Source organism: Alexandromys fortis, unplaced genomic scaffold (assembly GCF_014885135.2).
Source record: "Alexandromys fortis isolate MF-2015 unplaced genomic scaffold, M_Fortis_MF-2015_v1.1 scaffold_187, whole genome shotgun sequence".
NCBI classification, from domain to species: domain Eukaryota; kingdom Metazoa; phylum Chordata; class Mammalia; order Rodentia; family Cricetidae; genus Alexandromys; species Alexandromys fortis.
The window spans coordinates 1306675-1327272 of NW_026068088.1; the positions used below are offsets into that span (position 1 = coordinate 1306675).

Below are 20598 nucleotides of genomic sequence, written 5' to 3' on the forward strand. Positions count from 1 at the left end.
ATTCCCAGCACCCACATGGCAGCTCACAATTGTCTGTAACTCCAGTTTTAGGAAATCTGACACCCTCATACCAAACACACATAAAATAAAGTTATATAAATATTTTTTTAAAAAACAGCCAAACTGTCATCCAAAAAAATTGTTTACAAAACTTTATAGAGCGGGGGCTGGAGAGATGGCTCAGTGGTTAAGAGCATTGCCTGCTCTTTCAAAGGTCCTGAGTTCAATTCCCAGCAACCGCATGGTGGCTCACAACCATCTGTAAAGAGGTCTGGAGCCCTCTTCTGGCCTTCAGAATACATACACACAGACAGAATATTGTATACATAATAAATAAATATTTAAAAAAAAAATAAAGACTAGGGACATAGAAAAGTTAAACAGTGTAGAAAATTTAAAAAAAAAACTTTATAGAGCAACTGAGCATGTCCAGAGGCATTTCTGCCCATCGCTGTAACATGACCTAGAGTTAAGCACCCCTAAAATAATGTGTGTCTACCATTTCTTTTAAACTATGACTTTAATCTGATCATGTTCAGGAATGTACTCCTTAATGCACGGAGTGTGCTTCCCAGTGGACTCACCCTCCTAGGAATACGCAGAGATGCCTTGGATAAAATCCACATGCTTCCTTTGTCGAGAAAGAGCGAGGCTGTGGAACCAATGATGCTCATATTCTCTTTGTACAATGTTAACACTCTGGACTTTCTGAACAAAAACCTGTTCTAACCTCACCGACACATGGGCACAATGAGTCATAACCATCATAACACTGAAATAACAAGCTGTCGCACCCAAAGGTATAAAGTTTTATTTAAGATTAGACAAACTCAAGTTCAAACGGAAAGTACAACATGAAACAGCCTTCATCAAACAGACGCCAGTCACCTTAGATATACACTATTCATAGTAACATTTTATAAAAAACTAAAATAGTACAAAGTCAAATAATTTTTAAACTCTTATTGCCAACATCAGTGATATTCTGACACACAGGGCTGCAGTGTAGTTAAGTGGCACATGCTTGCCCGGAATGCCAACACCACACACACAGATTATTACAAAACATTCAAAGAAACTGAATAGTCACTAAAATCAATAAAAGAATTCAAATCCAGTGTGATTTCTATTCAGTCACAGATGAGAAGCACCTCATTCTAAAAGGACAGTGATTAATTTCTCTCCAAGGCTATGAGGACGGCCTTGTTTACTTGATTTTTAATTTTAATATGGCACAATTGGCTTTATCATGAAAATTTAGAATTTAATGTTTCTATGCCTGTAGTCCCAACTACTCTGGAGGCTGAATCATGAGGATTATTTGAGGTCAGGAGCTCAAGACCAGTCTAGGCAACATAGTGAGACCCTCCCCCCCCCACAACATCTCAAAAAAAATTTTTTTTAAATGTTCCTTACAAACTACTTCTGCTTCACTTCAAGAATAAGGGTACTATGGCTGGGTATGGTGGCACATGCCTTTGATCCCAGCACTCAGGAGGCTGAGGCAGGAGGATCTTGGTGAGTTCCAGGACAGCAGAACTTTATAGAGAGATGTTGTCTCAAAAAGACAAAGAAAAAGAAAAAAGAAAAAAAAAAGAAAGAGAAAGAAAGGGAAAAAGTACTAAATAAAGTTTAAAACATAACTATAATAAACTCCTTTTAACACAGGTGGCGCAAAATAAGAATCTATATTAAACCACCATGTAACCAAGCCAGTTTTTTTTTCTTTTTTTTATGAATGAGAAATAATCCAACGACTGTATTCTCTTCCTTTTTTTTTTTTGGTCTTTCAAGACAGGGTTTCTCTGTGGCTTTGGTTCCTGTCCTGGAACTAGCTCTGTAGACCAGGCTGGTCTTGAACTCACAGAGATCCGCCTGCCTCTGCCTCCTGAGTGCTGGGATTAAAGGCGTGCGCCACCACTGCCAGGCTGTATTTCTCCTTCTTACTTTAGAAATAAAAATATTATTGTTATAAATCCAATCTTAATACTTTATATAAAGAAATTACCAGGAGATATAGGATAATATTTAAATCCTGCATACTCCTGAAAGTATTTCTGAAAAGTATTACTAGACTTGTCTTAAATAGATAGATAACAGGAAAGTACACTATTATGATGTTTAAAATAAATAAAGGAAAAATATACACTCAAGAATGGCACCTGTATAATTAATAATTAAAATAACCTAAAATAAATAAAGGAAAAACATACACTCAAGAATGGTGCTCATGTAATTAAAGAATGAAGTTATTTACAAATATACAACTATGTGACCAAACATTTTCTAGAACATGCATAGTATGGTGTCCTTTTATAGTTATACATAAAAAGCAAACGGCTTGAATATTATCAGCTGTCCTAATTAGACCTTTCTCACACTGAGAGAGTAAAATTCTGATCTGTTGTCCTATAAAAGGCAAGATGAAACATCAAAATCAGTGTTTCTTGAAAAAACTGTATCTACTTTGGCATCCTATAATACTACCTGTCAACAAATAAATGTAGTCCCAGACAGTGGGTCTTTCCTAAAGTTTTAACTTCACTATTGCTGTTTTTTGAGACAGAATCCCAGGTAGCCCAGGCTGGCATCTGACTCTCACTACTTAGCTAACGGTGGCCTTGAACTCCTGACCCCTCCATCCACAACCAAGCACTATGATCATACACACGTGCCACCATTCCCTACTGTTATTGTTGCTCTATAAACAATTTTAATGAAATCACACTTTTTTTTTGGAGAACATTCATTCAAAGTTCTGAAAGATTTAGGTGTTTGCTACAACTCTGCCATTGAAGGTATCCCTTCAAAGCGTTGTTTCCTCTTTAAAATGCAGAGACTTTTGCCCTCACTAAATGGAAAAGTTAACAGAGAAGGAACAAGGAGTTTGGAATACAGTAACATGTCTCCACAGTTTACTACTGACTGCTACAACCGTAGAGAAGTCGGATATCACCCCTGGGCTTCTGTTCCTACTCAAAACGAAAAAGTCAGTCCCTGCTGTGTGGCCAGCAGCTCTTTTGAACTGCAGTATAATAACAGTATTCGTCGTCGTCATTGTCGTAGTAGTAGTAGTAGTAGTAATAATAATAATAATAATAATAATAATTTCAGTAGATAATTTTAGGACTCCTTGTTATTCTCACATGATATGAGCTTATGTTTCTTAAGTATTCCAATTGATAATCAAATACTCCATAAACAAGAGAACTTCTATGAGTAAAAAGAGCACAACTGAACAAAACCTCTCCTGTCAGAAAAGCCCATGTCCAAAATCCAGCTCCCCAAACATTACCTGATTGATCTTCAGCCAATCTAATAAAGAACACAGTAACATAATTACTATTTCTTAGTTACATAAATTACTTTTTTACATAAATTACTTTTAAATTATATAAACAATAAAAATATTAAGTCTATGCTGTAGTTTTTCTACATTCTGATTTACAGTACTTTCATCTACATTCAAGATACTCTACAACTCAAAGTGTGCTACTTAATATTCTCATACTTCCAAAATCTAGTAAAAATAAAAAAGATAAAGCAGAATATTAATAATTATCACATTCTGCCAGGTTTTTCATAAAAATATGTTGAATGCCATTTTTCAGACAAGAAAAACAGCAAAAGAAAAATGAATTCTGCTGACAATGCCAATCAGATCAAATGGCTGTATCTGCCATTACTTAGAAAAAGGAGGAAGAAGCCAGGCAGTGGTGGCATGCAGGGACCAGGTGGGACAGAAACCCATGACAACAGAATGGCGTGCCAATGTGGGGCTGACCAAATCTACTTAAAAGCCTGAGAGAGCTTGGGAAGTTATTCTAGATAGAAAAGAATAGAGTTAAGGATGGCTTATTGATAGCAGCACTTTCTTGGGTTTGCTCTGCTCGCTAGAGGCAAGCACTCTCATTTAAGAGAGGCTTCCTGACTCAGCTTTAGCTGCAAAACCTTGCAGCGCTTTTAAGAGGTCCTGACATGAAACACTTAAATGGTGTCAATGAAAAGCTGACCACATGCTTTTTGGTGGTGGCAGGGATCTTGAAATGCCATAGAGTTGTGGCAATAAACGTGTCTCTGGCCAGTACCTCTGCCATGAGGCTGGAATCTCAGAAAGCTAAGAAATGGTCTGGATCCAGCCACCAAAGCCACGGCTTTAATTCTAGCCATATCACTTAGCAAATTAAAGACTCAATGTGATCAGAAAAAGAGAGATATACAGCAAAGAGAGATTCAAAGATGAAGAAAACCTCTAAATGTTTTACAGTGTATTAAAAATATATGCAGGCTTGGGAAAGAAAAAAAAGGTTAAAGTCCTTAAAATTAAAAAAAAGAGAGAGTAGTTGGGTGTGGTAGCACACACCTTTAATCCCAAGACTTGGAAGACAGAAGCAGGCAGACCTCTGTGAATTCAAGGCCTTGTGGCAGACACCTTTAATCCCAGCACTTGGGAGGCAGGCAGAGCTCTGTGGGTTCAAGGACAGCCTGGTCTACAGAGTGAATTCCAAGACAGCCAAAGATACACAGAAACCCTGTCTCAAAAAGCTATAAACTAAAAATAAAAGAAATAGAGGTTAAAATAAAGCCACGTAAAGATGGAAAACACACAGAGAATCTGGATATTGTATGTTATTATGTTCTCTTTGAGTTGTTTGAATGCTGAGGAAGGAGCAACAGCTGCTAAAAGATATTTGTTCATAAATGCTGCTGAATTAATCCAAGATAGATATTTTGAAAATACCTTGACTTCAAAATTGAAGTCAAAAAGTATGTTACTTTGGAGAAGAGGTTTTGCTTTTGTTTCCACAGAAAATGAGAGGCTATGGATTCATTCTGAGTTAAGAAAAATCAGGTTTGATCAAGGTAGACTATCTGAGAAATCTGATAGGAGCAGATGGCCCAGATTTCTGAGTTCTACATCCAGAACAGATTCAAGACTGCTGCCTGAGATGATCAAGCCTCACAGGATACTCCAGTCATGACTTGATGATAATTATAAATTTTCTTTAGGTCCCTATAAGATTATCAGTGCCCCCGACTAGCAGGAAGTAGCCTGGAAAATTATGCCCACATTCCCCCCAAAAATGGACTATGTATATTTTCCTTTGTTTAGAATGTTGGTTATAAGTTGTTACGGCTAATGGTGAGGAGAAATGCTAAACAAAGAACATTAGATTCAGAGTTGTTTTTTTTAAAAAAAGAGGAGGAAGTGCTGTGGGACAATGGTCTGTATCCTATCAATTATATTTTAAATAAATGATGATTGGCCAGTATCCAGGCAGGAAGTATAAGCAGGACAACCAGGAGGGAAGTAGAGGCGGGGTGACAAGAACAGGAGAATTTTGGGAGGAAGAAAGCTTGGTCCACAGTCCTGTCCCAGCCACAGAAGCAAGATGTGACTGCCCCGCCAAGTAAGGTACTGAGCATGTGGCTAACAAAGGCAAGAATAATGGGCTAATATAAGTTGTAAGAGTTAATAAGAAGCCTGAGATACTAAGCTAATCAGTTTATAACTAATGTAGACTTCTGTATGATTTCTTTGGGACTTAACAACTGCAGGAACAAGGCGGGTCAGAAACCCCCCCCACACACACACACAACAGTGGCACACACATTTTAGCATTTTAACCAGCACTTGGGAGGCAGAGACAGGTAGATCCCTGTCAGTTCAAGGCAAGCCTAGTCTACAAAGTGAGTTCCAAAATAGCCAGAACTGTTACACAAAGAAACCTTGTCTCGAAAAACCAAAAAGGAAAAAAAGGAAGGGAGGGAGGGAAAGAGAAAGGGGGAGAAAAAGAGAAAGAACAAGGATGAAGATGCTAATATAAACGTACTCAGGCTGAAGCGTGGCACTTCGGCCACTCTTCTGAAAATTAACAAACAGTGAGACAGGTTTGGTACTAGTACAGTGAGTTTTTCTTTAACTGTGGGCAGCAAATGAGGCGCTTAACTACAAAAATAGAAAAATAAGAATATTTCTTATCTCATTAAAAAAGGAATGAAAGATAGGACTGAAGGGATGGTTCAGTAGTTAAGGTGCTTACTGCTCTATCAGAGAACTGGAGTGTGGATCCCAGCATCCACATGAATGGCTCACAAACACCTGTAACTCCAAATTCAAGGGCAAACTCACAGTCTCTCTTTCACACACACATACACACAAGCGCACACACATATACACAAACATACACTCTATCACACACACACAAACACACACAAATTAAATATCTCTAAAAGAAATGTAGGGGCTGGAGAGATGGCTCAGAGGAATAAAAGGTAATTATTATTCAGAAAGTTAAATTGTCAGCTTTTATCCACCATGCATTCAATGTAACACACTATAGGACTGCTATTGTGAATTCTGGATTTCTGAGAATGAATGTGAGTCTTCTCCACCCGAGTGCTATAAATTTATAAACTAGTGAAATATTGTTCACCGTAGTGCAGAAATATTCCTGTCAGCAAAAAATACCATGTGGTCCTCAGCTTTATTTCAGAAGGACCAGAATTTTTATTGTATGTATCTTCAGTTAAGGGGCTCTAATGGCTATAACAGAATAATTGATGATATTTAGCACCAAAGTTTAGACAACAGAAGTATTGCCAGAATTGTGAAAGTTGCTTGTATGCAGATAGAAAAATCAGATGTGTGCTGTGCTCTTTAATGAGAACATTCTAAGCGACATAATGCCAGGATTCCAATTGTCGCCTTTGATTTCAGATGTACCTTCAACATTCAAACACAGTATTATTATTTCTGAAAGATTTCTTAGTTTTATTTTTCTTTTTTTTTTAATTGTTGCTGTTTTTATTGTCTTGTTGTTGAGTTTCTTTGGTTTGTTTGTTTTGAGACAGGGTCTATAATTTAGCCTTGGCTGACATGGAACTCACTCTGTAGACCAGAGATTGTTCTTGAACTCATAGAGATCTGCCTGTGATGTGGGAGTGATTTCTTATTAATAAAGAAACTGCCTAGGCCCCTTGATAAGGCCCACCCTTGGGTGGGTGGAGAAAACAGGAGAATTCTGGGAGAAGGAGTCTTGGTGGAGAGTCGCCATGATGCTCCCACTCCAGACAGACGCAGGTTAAGATCCTCTCTGGTAAGCCAGCTCATGGGCTACACAGAATATTAGAAATGGGTTAGAACAATATGTAAGAGCTAGCCAATAAGAAACTGGACCTAGCCGGCCAGGCAGTGTTTGAAAGAATACAGTTTCCGTGTAATTATTTCTGGGTATAAACTAGCCATGTGGGCGGCCGGGTGCCGGGGACGCAGCCCTGCCGCTCCTATTACAACATGCCTGCCTCTGCTTTCCAAGTGCTGGGATCAAAGGCATGCTCACCACCAGGCCCAGCCTGGCTTATTTTTTTCTTAACTACAAATAAATTTTCTTTCAAATATGGCTTTTTTCAGAGATTAGATAAAAATCCTTTTTAAAAATCCATTCCCAATCTCTCAGTAGTAGGATTTTAAATGTTCTTCACTGTGAAACAAAGGTCAAGAGTGCAGCTCAGAAGTACAGTATTTACCTAGCACGCACAGGGCCCTAGATTGGGTCCCCAGTATATCTCTCTCTCTCTCTCTTTCTCTCTCTCTCTCTCTCTCTCTCTCTCTCTCTCTCTCTCTCTCTCTCTCACACACACACACACACACACACACACACACACACAAAATGAAATAAATATCTTGGATCCTTCTGGTGCAATACATATAGAAATAAAAGAATATAATGATGAATGCATATTGACTTATTACAATATGTTTCTTTCCAAAATATTGGCACATAAATGTAAGTAGGCTAAAAAAGCACATAATGAAATTATAAAACATTAGACCAGCATTATTTCAAGTGAATAGCCTTAGGTGGTCTTTGTCCATATCAAAGAGAAATATTCTTGCCCAAGTAAGCTTGATTTTAACCTTATATGAAATACTTTACTTCAAAACTGATCCACAGTTTAGCTAATGTTTGTCATGAGGCAGTTTAATCACCCCATTTAAAAACCTTATAATCCAGGATTAAGATGACAGTTGAGTGGCAGAGCAAATACTTAGCATTCTGGGGCTCTGGGTTTAACTGCCAGCACACACACACATACACACACACACACACACACACATACACACACACATACAGACACTCCTATAACTCAAAGGGAGGAAAGACATATTTCTAGTTCAAGGAGACTGTCCAGCAAATTTCAGTTGTTCATAATCCTCATCCTACATATTATATTCCTTACTATGTAATTAAGAAGAACAAAGCTCTCTTGTTTAAATTGCCAAAAATACTTTAAGAAACTGTTTTTGAAAGGAAGTATGTAAAAGAAACATTATTGGTATAATTATTAAGAAATAAAGTGCATATGCCTTTTAATATCAATATTTTTAGTACATTAGTACAATCAAAATGAAGACTTAGCTCAAGTTCTCAAATCTGAAAAATACGGAACAAAATACAAATTTTATATAAACAATAACAAAATTGGGGGTAAGATTGCCCCCCTGCAAAAGAAGCAACTGAAAACACTGAGAAAATCCAAGTGAACCTCTGTTCCCCATTTAAATCAGACAGTGACACCCACATGCAACACCTGAAATGCGGCGTCACATTCCGGCTGCTGCCCTTGAACGTCCGCATTTAACTTACAATTCTCTGGGGTCTGGCTAATCTCATCCTGTAAAGGGGGGGATACTCCAGGAGCCTCGATCTCAGAGGAGGCATCCAACCCTTCGGGGGAACCAGCTACGTGGCACGTACTGTCTCCTGCCACATCGTCAGAATCTGTCCTCTCATCGGCCTCATCCAGCTGCTGGACTGAAGATAAATACTGTTCGAGCAGGGTGTTGTCCTGCTCGCTGTTGGAGCTTTCCTTGCTACAGTCTGCGCGCTCCCCAGTCATGGCCTCTAAGTTGGCGGCTCCACCGTATTTCACTGTGTCCGAGGAATTCCCCAACATGGAGCTTTCACTGCTTTCTATGGAACTCTTTTCAAAATCCAAAGAATCCTTCAAACAGTGAACTTGTTCTGTTAGGGAGGAATGAAAACCAGAGTCTGGGAATTCTGGAACAGATCTCTCTTGAGACGCTTCAGCCTCAGCAAGGAGCCAATCAGGATTCTGATCAGAAGCGAGGGCCTGACGCTGTGGAAATATTGGAGCTTTAGGTGACACTAGAGTACTAGATATAGGAGGAACATCGGTATGCCAGGAAGTTAGGCGCTGCTCCACAGTCCGTTGCCAAGCTTGTAGGGATCTCACCTGTAAAACAGAAGGCACAGTTTTATCATAAGATAAATATCTGGCCTTTTTTAAAATGTTCTGAGCTTTTTATTTTTCCAGAAGTCATGCAGTTACCTTCATTCCTTACTCCCCATCCTCTTCATAGGATTCCCAGCCTAACCAGGAATGTACAGTGTTTTGTGTCTTGGTAGCAAAGCGCAATCACCAGCACAGAGACCAATGCCAAAGCAGTTCTCTTGCTCCACGGGCATCTTAACTCCTTAACTAAGGGGTCACCAATGTACAAACTATAAATTGACATCTAGTCAATAAGGCTGGTTGGCACCTAAATCAATAAATAAATGGAGCCTCTAAAATCAGTTTATTTTAGATATACATGCAGACACAGGGTTTCTATTTATTTTAAAATGTAATATTTATAACTTTCTAAAATGACTAAAAATATTCCCAAATTCTTGACAATATGACCTTTTATATCTTAAGATATAAAAATAATTTCGAATTTTTACTATAAAAATTGTGCCTTGGGCTGAGAGATGGCTCAGAGGTTAAGAGCACTGGCTTCTCTTCCGGAGGTCCTGAGTTCAATTCCCAGCAACTACATGATGGCTCACAACCATCTGTAATGAGTTCTGGTGCCCTCTTCTGTCATACAGGCATACATGCAGACAGAATACTGCATACATAATAAATAAATAAGCAAACGAAGAATTTAAAAATAATACAAAATTTAAAGATAAATAAATAAATACATAGTTGTGCCTGGTGGTGGTGACACACACCTTTAATCCCAGCACTTGGGAAACAGAGGCAGGGGCATCTCTGTGAGTTTGAGGCCAGCCTGATCCACAAAACGAGTTCTAGGACAGCCAGAGCTGTTGCACAGAGAAACCTTATCTCAAGAAACAAACAAAAATTGCAAGCAAGGTATGGGAGAGATGGCTCAGCAGTTAAGAACATTTGTCACTCTTTCCGAAGACCAGCACCACACAGCAGATCACAACCATCTGTAACTTCATCTCATAGGGTTCTACTACCCACTTCTGGCCCCAAGGGCATTGCACACACATAGTGCACATGCATACATGCAGGCAAAACACCCATACACATAAATTCTTATTTTAAATTGCAAGCAAGAAAGTGATACAGAGTAGCTAGGGTATGGTGCTTGCCTAGCATGCATGAGGCCCTGGTTTCAAGGCCCAAAAGTACACAAATCCATTGTGATGCTGCACACCCCGACTTGTGAGGTACAGGCAGGAGGATCAGGAGTTCAAGGCCAATCCTCAGCTTAGTGAGTGTATGGCTAACTGGACCACATGACAACTTATCTCAAAAGCAAAATGAAATAGAATTTTTAGTTTCACTGTGACTAATATCCAAGGTAATTTCTTGTCTGCTTTTTGTGACAGGATCTCACTACCTAGCCCTGTGTCATCAAGTACTTTCTGATAGGAGTTTAAAGTATATCTTTTCAGATTTTTTTTTCTATATATTCCCATATACTTGCAGTTTTAATATATATTTTTAATTTTTTTACATTTATAGATGGGGGCACACACATGCTTATGGAAGCCAGAGAACAACTTGCAGAAGTTGGTTCTTGTCTTTCATCATGTGGTCCCAGGGACCAAATTCAGGCTGTCAATATTAATGACATGCACCTTCACCCCGTGAACTAATTCACTGGTCCTTAGCTTTGCAAACCAAGTAGATGCCAAGCTCCATCTTCTACTTTATTAGTATTACTCTGGAGATCTTTCCAGGTCAGTCCATAGTACTACTTTACTCTTTTTAATCGTCCCATAGCATTATATAGTGCTGTTATTTTTATAGTTTATTTAACCAGTTCCCTACTAATAGTAAATAAAAACTTAAAAATTGATTAACTTAATATATAGGTTCTATATAATTACAACAACTTATTTGTTAAGATATTTCTAAGAAATTATTATTAGGAAGTTTTTTTGTTGTTTTGGGATTTTTTTGTTTTGTTTTGTTGTTGCTTTTCGAGACAGGATTTCTCTGTGTAACAGCCCTGGTTGTCCTAGAACTCATTTTATAGACCAGGCTGGTCTCGAATTCACTGAGATCTGCCTTCCTCTGCCTCTCAAGTGCTGGGATTAAAGGCATGTGTTGCCACCACCACCCCACAATTCAGAAGTTTTCTATTACAATATTAGTAATACTGTAATATTTTAAAGTTTTACAGTACTAGTAAAATCACAGGCTTAAAAAGATTTGGGGCCGGGCGGTGATGGTGCATGCCTTTACTCCCAGCACGTGGGAGGCGAGGTAGCAGGTGGATCTCTGTGAGTTTGAGGCCAGCCTGATCTACAGAATGAGTTCCAGGACAGTCAAGGCTACACAAAGAAACTCTGTCTTGAAAAACCAAAAAAAAAAAAAAAAAAAATTGGTCTCACTGGAAATTGTCTGTGTTCACATACACTAGAGGAATCAGCAGAGGGCAGTTACCTCGTTCCAAAGGAATCTGACAGCTTCTTCTTGGACAGAAGCTTTCACACGCTCTTCATCTCTTTCTTTTCTTAATCTACAATGATTCAAAAGATCATGTTAGCGTGAGGAAGAAGGCTTTGATGTAAACTTCCTGTTACAACTACTAAGCAAATGCATACAAAGAGATTAACAATCCAATAGCAACTGCTTCCACTGTTGCATAGCTAAGCTCTAGCCTTATTTAAAATGCTTCAAGCACAACTCAGAATGAACCACGCTTCAAGACAGGAGCCAAATGAGATGTAAGTGAAACTGAAGTTTACTTATTCATTGTACATAGCATTACCAATGGTGTGTATGAGTGTGAGTGTGTGCGCACACGCTTATGTATTAAACATTTCTTTATCTGCCCTTCAGGCTCCCAGCCAAACACAAGATGATGGGGCCTAGAAAAGGCTGGTTATTCAAAGCCTCCAAAGTTAACAGTCACACTCAGGCACTCAGGATCACAGACTGACAATTTTCTCCTAAGACGTCAACCAAGCCCATCCCTCTTGCCCCATCCCTGATTCTCCCTGGGGTCTCTCCCACCTATTGTTCTCATACCACCATCTTTCCTCTCAATTACAGGAGCCGTTTCGATTCGTAGGCCTGTCCCAAAGCAGAGCCTTCCTTAGTTGTCCACTACCACTCTAGACGTCACCCCCCCCTTGGTCCTGAACTTTGTTTTATGTTTGTTTTTAATCTTTGCAGTACTGGATCAAGAATCCAGGTCCTTGTGCCTGCTAGACAAAGAAAGGCTCTACCCTTGAGCCATACCTCACCCCTTTTCAGAATTTCCAAGACAGTTATCCACGTTCTCTAAACTCTCCAAGACATTCTTCTGCGCCATCCAGCACTCCTCGATTTTAAGCAGCAAACTCCCGCATAGGCTTCATTTCTCTGAACATTTCCTTAGCTAAAGCAGACTCGTTTGTGCAAGCCCTGTCGCTCTTTCAATTAGCTCTTTTATACAAAGCCATCAAACTGCTTCTCACTGCTATTTTCAAGTGATTCTTTATCTAATCCCTTATTCTGGTTGAGTTCTTCTGCAACTTGACACAAACCCAGAAATATCTGGGAAGAGAAATTTCTATTGAAAAATATGTCTCTATAAGATTGGCCTACAGGCAAGTCTATGGGACATTTTCTTGATTAATGATTAATAAAAAAGAGCCCAGCCAACAGGAGGTTACGCCCACTGGGCAGGTTGTCTGAGTTGAATAAGAAAACAGAATGGAGGGCTGAAGAGATGGCTCAGAGGTTAAGAACACTGGCTGCTCTTCCAGAGGTCCTGAGTTCAATTCTCAGCAACCACATGGTAGGTTACAACCATCTGCAATGAGATCTAGTGCCCTCTTCTGGCCTGCAGGCAAACATACAGACAGAACACTGTATACATAATAAATAAATCTTAAAAAAATAAATAAATAGAAGTCAGGCGGTGGTGGAGCACACCTTAATTCCCAGCACTCTCTGTGAGTTCACTGAGGCCAGCCTGGTCTACAAGAGCTAGTTCCAGGGCAGCTAGCACTGTTACACAAAGAAACCCTATAGGAAGGAAGGAAGGAAGGAAGGAAGGAAGGAAGGAAGGAAGGAAGGAAGGAAGGAAGGAAGGAAGGAAGGAAGGAAGGAAGGAAGGAGAAGGAGAGAGGGAGGAAGAGGAAAAGAGAGGAAAAGAGGGAGGGAAGGCAGGCAGGAAGGCAGCAAGCAAACAAACAAGCAAGCTGAGGAAGCAGAGCAAGCCATGAGGAACAAGCCAGTAAGCAATGTTCCTCCATGGTTTCTGCTTCAGCTACAGCCTCAAGGTTCAGGTTCCTGCTTTGAGTTCTCACTATACACTGCAACAATCTATTTCTCCCCAAGTTGCTTTCAGTCACAGTGTTTCAGCAAAGCAATAGAAACCTAAGACATCCGTGAGAATGCCTGCTATCCTAATGCTATCCTAATCTGTTCTCCCACTCCAGCACTACTCACTGATGTCTCAGCACCAGGCTTCCTCTCTGCCCCGTTCCTGTCACTTTTGTTCTAAAGGCTCAATATTCAAGTGGATGCTCTACCTAAGAATAACAACCCCATCAGTCTACTGCCATAATCTCACTACTATTCCCAAACATCTTAACACACCATTTTTAAAACTTACTCCAGCAGGGAGGTGGTGGCACACACCTTTAATCCCAGCACTCAGGAGGCAGAAGCAGGTGAATATCTGTGAGTTCAAGTCACTCACATGAGAGACTAAATAACTGACCCCAGTAAAAACCATGACCTGAAATGCTTGGGAAAACGTCTCAGGTTGGCACAACGTTATAGCCCAGCGATGGGAAGTAAGCCCTGTACCTCTAAGACTTACCTGGGAGAGAACCTCTCGAAGTCTGCACCTGGTCTGCCCTGCGAGATCTCCCCTATTTCAATCTATATGTATCTGCTATAATAAACAGCAACCATGATCAGAACAATTCCTGAGTTCTGTAAGCCTGTTCAGCAAATCATGGAACCGGAGGACAGTCCTGAGGGTCACCAATTACAACCAATAGATAAATCTAGCATCACTTTCTCTCCCCTTCATGAAGCACCTCTCAGTTCTCTGTGAACATTCTGCCCCACTGGAAATGAATAGAATATCCTCTCTTGGCTGTTCCTTCGCTACTTTCCCCTAAGCCACCTATAATACTGATAAACACCATTAATCCCAATACTAATGAACTCCTAGTTGTCAGAGGTCGGCAGTCAGCTAAACAAGTATGCCCTGGAACTGAGGACCAACTCCTACCTCAGTCCCAGAATTTTAGCCCCTTCGGAATCCCTGATATCTTTCTCTAGCTCTTATGTCACCTAACTGATTCTATGTGGACTTCTTCCTCCTCATCTTGTTTTTCTACAGATTCTGCCCCCTGTTGAGAATCATAGATGCCTATGTAGTTCACAGCCACTCAATGTCTTTTGTGATACTACATCTATGTGCTAATTGCTATGCTGAGAATGGAGATGCATGTGGCAATTTGTACTCTCAGGAGGCTTCTGCTAAATCACTGGAGATGAGGACACTGACAGTGGCCACCTGGTGTCATGATCACAGCAGCAGAGTTCTAAAACACTTCAGAACCCGGCACCCCCAGCCAACCTACCTCCTTACTTCATCGGTCAGGCAGACAATGTGCTCCTGCATTCTGCGCAGCCGGATTTCATACCGTACCCCTTTGGCCTGTGGACTGTAGTTCCTGGTATAAAAGCCCCGCCAACAGGCCTGAAGCTTAGTGGCGGCTGCATTCAGTTTCTGAACAGTGACTTTATCTTGTCCCAAAGCAACAGATCTCTCGGTAAAATTTCTGCAGGGAGATTTCTCTGAAGTGGCGGAAGACGTGGTTTCTTCACTGTTTGGCTCTACGTGGGATACGCTATGACCAACTGACTCCGGAAAAGATGTAAGACCATGGTTATCTTCCTTCAAGAGAGCATTGATGAGCACTGACTTGGGACAAGGAAACAGCCCCGCTTTCTCCTTTACTTCTGCACTCATCTTACTTTTCAGCACTTGAGCAGAACTCTCATTCGTATCCCACAAAGGCTTTTCCTTGTCCTTGTCCAAGTCATGGCTTTCTAGCCTTTGCACGGCTTCATCTGTATCGTCATCATCATCTTCTAGGCCCAAGTTGATGCCCTGTAGCCTCAGCTCCACAGTGGGTGATACTGGAGACAGTCCTGATGCAACGGGCATAAAAGTGGACTCTGAAGAGAGCAGACTGCAGTTCAGCTTGTCCTCGTCTGTCTGAATGTCTTCCAGGTGCAGGTCATTCCGAGAGTATCTTGTAGTGTGTGCAGAGGCTGGGAAGTTATTCTTAACAGCATAGAACTGATCATCGTTACTGTTTATCCCAACCCAAGAATTGATTTGGAGTACAGGCTCTAGAAGAACCGAGAGAGCATTATTTAAATCATCAAGTATTTGAAGAGCCTTCTTAATTATAGACTTAAAACATTTTTTCCGGTTATTTATGTACTCTGTGTGTGTGTGTGTGTGTGTGTGTGTAGTGTACACATGCATGCCGTAGTTTGCATGCTGAGGTCAAAGAACAGCTTGTAGCAGTCAGCTTTCTCCTTCCACCATGTGTGCTTGAGGGATTGAGCTCAGGTTGTCTGGCTGGACATCAAACTTTATCCACTGAGCCATCTTAATCCCTTAGCTGTTTACATTTAAGGAAATTTGATCCCTAAAATATAGTAAGCACAATAAACTGATTGCCTCCAACATGACTAAAATGTCAAACCAAACATTTTTTAGAAAATGAATTTTGCTAGGTGTTGGTAGCTCATGCCTTTGATCCCAGCACTTGGGAGACAGAGGCAGGTGGATCTCTGTGGGTTCAGGGACAGCCTGGTCTACAGGGCAAGTTCCAGGACAGGCTTCAACGCTACAGAGAAACCCTATCTTAAAAAACTGGGGGAGGGAGGTGAATTTCTTGGTGCTGGTGCAGGAAGTCCTTCTGTATATGTGTTGCTTTTATTGGCTAATGAATAAAGAAACTGCCTTGGCCTGTGATAGGGTAGAATAGAACTAGGTGGGGGAAACTAGACTGAATGCTGGGAGAAAGAAGGCAGAGTCAGGAGACACCATGTAGCCCCACCAGAGACAGACTTCAGATGGAACTTTATCCGGTAAGCTACAGCCACATGGCAATACACAGATCAAAGGAGATCGGTTAGTTTAGGATATAAGAGGAAGCTAGAAACATGCTTAAGTTATTGGCCGAGCAGTATTGCAAATAATATAGTTTCTGTGCGATTATTTGAGAAGTCTGGGGGGCTGGGAAATGAACAAGCGACCTCCTACAACTACAACATGGTGCTGGAGAGATAACTCAGTGGTTAAGAACACTGACTGATCTTACACAGGACCTGAGTTTGATTCTCAGCACCTACAGGGAGGCTCACAAAGTCTGTAATTCCAGTTCCAGGAGATCTGACTCCCTTTTCTGGGCTAATGAGTAGCTGGAGAGATGGGTTCAGTAGTTAAGAGTTTTTGCTGCTCTTGCAGAGAGCCCAGGGTTCAGTTTCCAGCACCCATGATAGTTCACAACTGTCTGTGACTACAGTTCCAGGGGATCCGATGCCCACTTCTACCTTCCACAGACTCCCGTATGCATACAATACTCATCCAAACACTCTCATACATGTTCTGAGACTTTGCTTGTCAGAGGTTGTAGTCTACCATAGCCTGGCAGCTTTCTCTAAGCTTGGCAACATGGAGGACTCACTCTCACCAGGGAGACTTCCTGCTCTCTCTTTCTCTGCCCTTATTTGAAGGCTGTTCCTAGGCCGGATGCTGGATGTATGTCTCCAGCATGACCCTTGACATAGCTCCCTGCAAACGTTCTTCCCCTGTGGACCACATGGCAATTAAGTGACATGCTCTAGCTATTTTCATAGGGACGTACTGCCACTAACCCAGCCTCGTGAGAGGAGCATGCCACTTAGTATTCCCAATCCTATACATTTCCTATTGTCTGGAATAAAGTCAAGATAATTCATTAAAATAATCTCCTGGAAGGCTATCTCCATCATACCTACAGCTGTCCAAATGGACCAATGGATCATGGACCAATGCAGCCAAAGATCCCGAGGAAGTCGCAGAACAACACACACGTGCATAAAGTAAATACCAAAAAAATAAGGAAGGAAATCAAGAGGATTTGAAGCAAGATCAAGATCAGCCTGGGAGCTGCATGGTGAGTTTCAGACCAGTTAGAGCTACATAGAGAGACCCCATCTGAAACAAACTGTTTCATGACCCAGTAAGTCCAGTGAGTTGAGGAAAAGTAGTGGAGTAAGCTGTTCTTAGGCACTGGGCCACAACTTCCTTACCACTTTCCTGGAAATCTTGAACAGGGCTTGAGCACTCAGGGGTAAGAGGTGCCCTTGTTTCAACAGGAGCAAGAGAAGACAACTCTTCGTTTTGGCTTTGGTTCATCAGCTGCCTCTGGTGGAACCTAGAAACCAACAACATCTGTGTCATCTCCACCAACTAAGACGACATGCTCTCCTGCCACCTAGGTTAACATGCTACAACAGAAACCTAAGAAGTGTGCAAGGGCGTCTTTAGACACTGACAAACTATAGTCTCGTTGAAAGCATTGTGTAAAAAGTTAAGATTTTTTTTTTTAACTGCTAGATAAAGATGGGGATGTCAGCAGATACCATAAAGCCAGCACCGTGGAGCTAGAGGCAACAGAGTCAGAAGTTCAAAGTCACCCTCTTCACATAGTGAGTAGAAGGCCAATCTAGTTTACATGAGACCCTGTCTCAATCTATACAATGAACTGTCCACATGGCCTTATAACAAACACAATTTCATATGTGAAAACACTGAAAGACAGGATCTCTGATAAGAGAAGGGATTACTAAACACTCTGGCCACATTTGTTAACATGAGCACTTAACATGCTACATGAGGCACCTACCTATATTAAAGGCCAAATACTTTTCTTGAGGTATTGTAACTCAAACTCAGGGTCTAACACATGCAAGGCAGATCTACCACTGGGTTCTAACTTTGGCATTGACAAACCTCCCATTCTTCCGTTATCATACTATTTGGGTCTCCCACTCAAGATCTGCTTAGCAAAGCAACTGCCATGGAACCCTCTAACCACAGAAAGTCTAAGGTACCTTCACCTCCAAATCCGTCAGCTGCCACAAATGAATGGGCTTACCTCTGCTTACTCAGAATCTTCTCGAGTTTGGCATCCTCTGCAGTTTGAAGGCCCAGTGCAGAAATAAGAGGACAGACTGTAGCCAGGTACTGTACAAGCTGGATGTGCTGGCCAGGCCGATATGCTCGTCCCTTGCCTTGACTATAAAGCCATTCAGCTTTCAAACTGGGGAAAAAAGGAAAAGGTGATGGCACAGGAGTGGTCAAAATACATTCTTGAGTAACAGTAAGCTTCCTTTGGAATTTACCTTATAATACGACTACATGATTTCATAAAAAATTATTCATTTTATTTGCTTATTTTTAGCTAAACTTGATGGGTGGTGGTGGTGGTAGTGGTGTGTGTTCCTGAGTGTGTGCATGTGTGTGAAAACTCATGTGCATGTGCAGTAGGCCAGAGGTTGAGGCTGAGTATCTACTGCTCTCCACTTTAATTTTGAGACACGGCCACTCACGGAGCTCACCTTTGGGCTAGGCTGGCTGGCCAGCGAGCTCCAGCGCTCTGCACATCTTTACGTCCCCAGCAGTGGGACCGCAAACATGTGCCCCAATCCCTGCTTTTCTATCTACATTCCTAACTCACTTCCCTCAGTCTTAAATTTCAATTGTTTTCATAATTAGAGGCACTGCTCATACTAACAAGTCCAAGTATTTTTCAATTATTTTCAAAGACGCAATGAGCATTCTCTCCATTTACTTTGCCAAACAGAAGCAATCTATAAGCTCTTAACGGCAGTTTTGAAAAATACCTAATTTGTCATTTTTTAACTGGTATAATGGGGACTAAATATTGTTAATTCTTTATTTCCTATACAAAATTTGTCAATAAATACTTAGTTCACATAAGTACTGAAACTAATAAAAATAACAGAATTTCTCGGTTTTGTAACCTTTAATGAATTAATGGTTTCGGGCATGGATCATTAATTGCTACTAATAACAAAATAGACATCCAGACATTGAATATGACCCAATAGGATTAAAGTAGTCCTCCCTTTAAATCCTCAAAACTAGCTAGGCATGGTGGTGCACACCTTAATCCCAGTGCTTGAGAGACAGAGGCAGACAGATCTCTGTGGCCAGGACAGCATGGTCTACACAGTGAGTTCCAGAACAGCCTGGGCTATGTAGAAAAATCATAACTCAAAACTCCGCCGTCTGGCGCCTATTACCAGCGACCCCACAGAAGCTGCTGCCGTGGGTGCTGTGGAGGCCTCTTTCAAGTGCCGCAGTGGGGCCATTATCGTGCTCACCAAGTCTGGCAGGAGTGCTCACCAGGTGGCCAGGTACCGCCCGCGTGCGCCCATCATTGCTGTGACGCGCAATCCCCAGACAGCTCGCCAGGCCCATTTGTACCGTGGCATCTTCCCTGTGCTGTGTAAGGACGCAGTGCAGGACGCCTGGGCTGAGGATGTAGACCTCCGTGTGAATTTGGCCATGAATGTTGGCAAGGCCCGAGGCTTCTTCAAGAAGGGAGATGTGGTCATTGTGCTGACTGGGTGGCGCCCTGGCTCTGGCTTCACCAACACCATGCGTGTAGTGCCTGTGCCTTGATGGCCCTCTGGAGCCCCTCTTCTAGCCCCTGTCCCATCCCCTCCCCATCCCATCCATTAGGCCAGCAATGCTTGTAGTGCTCACTCTGGGCCAGAGTGTGGCGCTGGTGGGCTGGGACACCCGGGAAAATTACTGTCGCTGAAACATGGAATAGAGCCCAGCTGTCTGTCTATCATATGGCCCTACCCAAGCCAGGGGTGACAGAGGAATGCAGAATTGGAAACCCTCTGGCTTTATCACAAAGGGGCAGCAACATCTCTTGTGTACTTTGCTCCTGTAGAAAGTTGTCCAGAGAACTCCCAGCCCTGGCCTGGAGTCAGGAGACAGCAAGAGTGTAGGGGCTTAGGGCATGGGGCCCAGGTTCCCGTGTAGATAATAACCTCTGGCCCCCAGGCCGGACTTGCTTCCCCAACAGCTTTGGCCTCCCCCACTGCTCGTTGCACACTTCTCAGCTGTCACTGCAGTCACACCCTGCACTCTCCACCTCCATTCTATTGTGCAGCATCTCCAGGCCCGTTGCTATAGTGCCCACCTGAGTGTCAATAAACAGCAGCTGAAGCACCTGTGTCCTGTTCTTTTCTGCTGGGGGGGGGGGG

At 41.7% G+C, this 20598-nt stretch overlaps 1 protein-coding gene across 2 annotated transcripts in view; it reads right to left on the reverse strand.

The window, feature by feature from the left end:
- Positions 1-788: 788 nt before the first annotated feature.
- The window catches only part of Cep97 (centrosomal protein 97), a 32972-nt gene continuing 13162 nt past the window's right edge, over positions 789-20598 (reverse strand). The window contains exons 7-12 of one of the 2 annotated variants that reach the window (XR_007588783.1): positions 18450-18614; positions 17602-17726; positions 14868-15645; positions 11719-11794; positions 7298-9261; positions 789-6928 (exon numbers count right to left, since the gene is read on the reverse strand). Coding sequence is in view for 1 of the 2 variants with exons in the window: in XM_050122349.1 (XP_049978306.1) it covers positions 8569-9261; positions 11719-11794; positions 14868-15645; positions 17602-17726; positions 18450-18614 (1837 nt within the window). In the remaining variant the exon portion in view is untranslated. Of the gene's footprint in view, positions 9262-11718; positions 11795-14867; positions 15646-17601; positions 17727-18449; positions 18615-20598 lie in introns of both variants that reach the window. The other variant, XM_050122349.1, reaches the window with a different exon arrangement.